This window comes from Protomyctophum parallelum (genome assembly GCF_964188405.1).
Source record: "Protomyctophum parallelum genome assembly, chromosome: 1".
NCBI lineage: Eukaryota > Metazoa > Chordata > Actinopteri > Myctophiformes > Myctophidae > Protomyctophum > Protomyctophum parallelum.
The window spans coordinates 80,724,002-80,729,044 of NC_139697.1; the positions used below are offsets into that span (position 1 = coordinate 80,724,002).

Sequence of the window (5,043 nt, forward strand, 5' to 3'; positions counted from 1 at the left end):
AAAGCTTTCCAACCAAAGCCACAAAGCTGCTGAGCAATGCCAATAATGGTGGGAATTCCAACCAAATCTAGGACAAGGAAGAGGTTTCCACCAAGTCCGTAGCAGAGACTGATCTTCACTGGAAAACAACTGATGCTCTCGGACTCAAGCTGAAGCATCACTTGTTGCTGCTGCCCTCAGACACAGGCGGGGAATGTAGATCTTTGTCAAGACTCTGACAAAGTCCATAACCCTGGAGGCTGAGCCAGGTGATAAGATTGAGAACATAATGTTCAAAATCCAGGCCATGGGAATGATTCCACCGGATCAGCAGCAGAGGCTGATCTTTGTTGCCAAACAAACTGGAAGATGGCCTCGCCCCGTCTGTCTGACTATACAACACCCAAGGAATCAATGCTGCATCTGAGGGGAGGAATGCAGATCTTTGACAAGACCATCCCCCTGGAGGTTGAACCAAGTGATAACATTTGAAAAATCCAGGACATGGCAGGGATTCCGGCCGACAGCAAGCATAGGATGATCCTCGCTGGAAAACAACTGGAAGATAGACGCAGCCTGTCTGACGTGACCGCATTATCCAGAAGGAACAAGATCTGCATCTTAGGGGAGGGCACTAAGTGATTCCATTTTTTTTTTTACACTTTTTGTTTTAATGTGATACATGGCTACATGACCTACAAAGCAAATGTAACATTTGCTTTGTAGGTCAAGTATTAATGTATGACATGCTAAGAATCCAACATGACAGGTTTACAAAGGTTTACAAACCTGATATTAATTAGAATTGATAAATTGCAAGGGATGTTTAAAATTAATACAATTAAAAATCACATAATAAACAAGAAAACAAATATTTGCAAGTTTATACCAGATACTACACACTCCAACAGTGAGGAGTGGTAAAAACAATCTCTATACCATTTCAGATACATCCAAAGGGGCAATGGGGTGGTAATCCGCCCAGGCGCTCGGATAAAAAACACTGTTGCCTCTCAAAATAAAACCCTACGTCCTCGTTGTGAGAGGTGGAAGCAGGTCATGCTGACTAACAGGGCTCTGGTCAAAATTGCAGTGGTGAAAGAAGTACTATGTATGTTGCAAGTAAAAGACCGGAATTCAACAGTAGAAAGTACTCATTACGCAAAATGTCCCATTTCACAACTTTTCAAATGTATAACGTTTGTATAATGTATATCTTTCGAAAATAAAAGATGATAACATTACCCATCTCAAATCCAAACTCAAAACTACAAAGATATTGCAACTTAGTAACAGAAAACAAACTACATGTAACAAACTATGTAATAAATATAATAGAAAATGTTGTCCCGGCCGAGAGGAGAGTTACATATTGAGAAGGAGTGGGAGAGTACAATATTCCTGGGATTCGGATTGGCTCTGTGACAATGCAGGAGGATAAAAAAGGTTAACTACACTTAAAAGAATTTGGGTTGTGAAATGAAATGTGCTGTTGTGGCTGTTCTACCAGTTCTTATCACTACTAGTCAAAATCCCAACACTCTGATGTTTACAGAGTGGGATTACCAGATATCCAGGTTTATCTGAGCTGGAGCAAAAGCCGGAGCAAAGCCAAGCGTAAAATGTAAGACACTCCGAAATGACTAGGAAGACAGGGGTCTAGTACTGCCAAATCTAAGAGAGAACTATTGCACTGCCCAAATTAGATATACAGTCTTGAGTCTATTAGTGCTCCCTGGAGTATCAGGCTAGATGGAAACGCACTGCAATAAATCTGGGTCAATCTCTTCTTCGGGCCAGTCGAGGTGGAAAGGAATACACGGACCAAAAGGGAGACGATTCTATCTTAGAAGAATCATTGAAAATATTGAATGAGATTGTTAAAAATAAATAAATAAAACACACATTTAAAGCAGACAGAATACTCCAGATTTGACCTCATACATACCCCCCATGTTGTGGTACACAAATTTAAATTAATTTTGAACTTTTTATTTTCAACATAAACCATAGGTGCCAATTTATTTATGTTTAACCAGCCTTTCATGATTTAGCCAAATGCTCGCATTTCAGCACCATAGGGAATGGACAGCGATGAGAACACACACACACACACACACACACGCTATAAGGCTATGCTATATAGCCTTTACTGCATGTTCTGCAATGAAACATTTATGAAGGAAAAGAGTCACTTCTGTGTTTTTCCCTGTCATTATTAATGTGTGTTAAATGTGAAAAAAAGAAAAGGAAAAAATATGAACTCTCAGATGTTTTTGGGAGATGTGACTGAGACACACAAAGCCTATTAGAGCAGCGAGCCACAGTGCGCGATCATGTGACATCAAGTAGAACTCTATCACAAACTAGAAAGATGAGCACCCTGGTCTATTCTTTGTGTTCTTGGTATTGAGAAACAATCTGTATTCATACAAGCGGCTTTATTCAACAACTCATCAACAAATCACACCAGCCTCTGCTCACCAACAGTGGCTGGTTTGATTAATAATCACATACTAAAGTGGATGTATACTTTTGTTGTTGTCGGGAACAAACCTCTCATCTCCATATTTTGACCTTTTGTGTTTTTTCATAACGACCTACGTGATAACACTACAGCAACAATATGTTTCTGGATGATTCCGAATTTGAATCCTGAAAGGTAACCATTTTGGACATACTGCATTAGGTTACGAACCGTCAGAGATGATTTGCAAATGGATTCTTTCACTGGCCGTGCACAAAACTATCAGTATTCAATGAGCATGCCCGTTCTTTTGTAAGGCGTAGAGAAAAGGAATTGGCAGCTGTGAGCCTACTCCTAGAACACTAACCAAAACTAAGTTTTGAAAAACTCAAAAAGGAGAATTTTGTTTGGAAACGAGACTTGAAACTATTTTAAAAATAAAAGGAATTTCAGAAGAATTCAGAAGAAAATAAGTGATTGAAGTGCTGACAGGTGCGTACAAATGAACCTCTTCAAGTTTATTTCTAAACTGTTTACAAAAACTCAACAGAAGTTAGCTGTACTACAATCAAAATTGATCAATTGAACATTAGCCTTCACTGAAAAATAATGATGCTATAATGTGTAGATAGATGTAAGACTATTCCGCTGACTCTAAAAAAATAGGGGGAATTTGTATGGAAAGCTTTTTTTTATAAAACAACACATGTAAAAATACAAATAAATTAGAAATAATCACACCTGTGTGAAGTGAGGGGTGCTACTGCTAATATAGTCTAACTTGATTTATTAGGTGATGTAATGGTGATGTAAAACTAATGGTGCCAACACAAACGCCATTAACGACTAAACGCCATTAACAATAGAGAGTAGAGACAATATGACGTAATGAGTTACATTATGATGTAAATTTTCCCTTCATTGTCAATGGCGTTTACAAAACAAACATTGAACTAAAGACAAACATTAAACCTGTGTATAGGAGGGGCTAGCGCCCCTCAAAAATGAGGCAAACAACAGCGATGCTGGTGACAGTGTGGGCAGATATTTTCTGGTACTAAACTTAACTGTAATTACAAGCATTTTAGGAAAAGCAAGTACTCGAAGGAGTGTGTCCATGAGCATAATGTCCATAACCACTTATCTGACCCTTTTTTTATATCTTTTGTATACAAAGGTTTATTTGAAAACCAGGGCTGTTTGTTTAGCTGCTGCACTGCCTGATGACATTGGCGGCCATCCTCTTGTCTCTCTCCTCTGCAATGGTCAGACGGATACCCTTTCCTCTGGGCAGGGAGACCCATGGCTTGTTGCCCTTGCCAATGACAAAGATGTTGGCGAGCCTGGTAGCAAAGGTGTTTCCTGTGGCGTCCTTGACGTGCACCACGTCAAAGGAGCCGGGGTGGCGCTCCCTGTTGGTGATCATACCAACGCGACCCAAGTTAGCGCCTCCCGTCACCATGCACAGGTTACCAGTGTCAAACTTGATGTACTCTGTGATCTTGCCGGTTTCCAGGTCGATGCGTACGGTGTCGTTGGACTTGATGAGGGGGTCAGGGTAGCGGATGGTGCGGGCATCGTGGGTCACCAGGTGGGGGATTCCCTTGGTACCGACCAGGAGCCTCTTCACCTTGCACAGCTTGTACTTGGCCTCCTCGGGGGTGATGCGGTGAATGGCGAAACGTCCCTTCACGTCGTAGATGAGACGGAAGTGCTCTCCGGTCTTCTCGATGCTGACCACATCCATGAATCCGGCGGGGTAGGTGATGTCGGTGCGGACCTTGCCATCGACCTTGATGAACCTCTGCATGCAGATCTTCTTGACCTCGTCCCCGGTCAGGGCGTACTTGAGGCGGTTCCTCAGGAAGATGATGAGGGGCAGGCACTCCCTCAGCTTGTGGGGACCGGTGGAAGGGCGAGGGGCAAATACTCCAGTGAGCTTGTCCAGCATCCAGTGCTTGGGCGCTGCGACGCGCTTCAGGTGCTTCTTCGGTCCTCGTGCCATGTTGGAGTTTGAGCGGAAAAGTTCCGGTCTGGTCAATATATGGGCATATGCTGATGACATCAGGGTGATCAGGCATATCCATATATGTGCATAAAAGGGACAAGGATGACAGATACATACTCAAGAGATCTCCATATATGGGTATAAAAGGTAAGAGGCACAGGTAGAGAGACAGATAGAGGTCTCCGTATGAATATGGGCACAAAATGGACACAGACAGATGGGTACAACGGGTACCCGACACTAGGATATCGGTCAGATAGGCATATATAGTGAGGGTCGGATAGCGGGCCGAACCTCTAGTAGTAGTAACCAATTTACACCCACTGTAACAAAGGCTTTCGCCTAGAGCTCCATAGACAACAGAGATATCTATAGTGTTGACATCAGGTCAATGTATAAACGAGGGGCATCGTCATTGTGACACGCATCCAGTTTACTGGCATCGTCCTTGTGCAAGCATGCAGTCAAACCCTATATAAAGAGTAACATAAGAGATTTAGGGCAGATGCTAGCTCTCCCCTAAATCTCTTATGTTACTCTGTGTAACTAATACACTCCTCGTGAGAGACTCCAAAGCCTTCAGCACGAG

The 5,043-nt window shown here is 42.4% G+C and overlaps 1 protein-coding gene across 1 annotated transcript; it reads right to left on the reverse strand.

Annotated features, from left to right (window-relative positions):
• Positions 1 to 3,650: 3,650 nt before the first annotated feature.
• Positions 3,651 to 4,458, reverse strand: LOC310855185 (small ribosomal subunit protein eS4-like; the record flags this gene model as incomplete). Its single annotated transcript, XM_083760099.1, has 1 exon — positions 3,651 to 4,458. Exon 1 carries the CDS (start codon positions 4,449 to 4,451, stop codon positions 3,651 to 3,653), a length of 801 nt encoding a protein of 266 aa, XP_083616225.1. The 5' UTR covers positions 4,452 to 4,458.
• Positions 4,459 to 5,043: the final 585 nt, after the last annotated feature.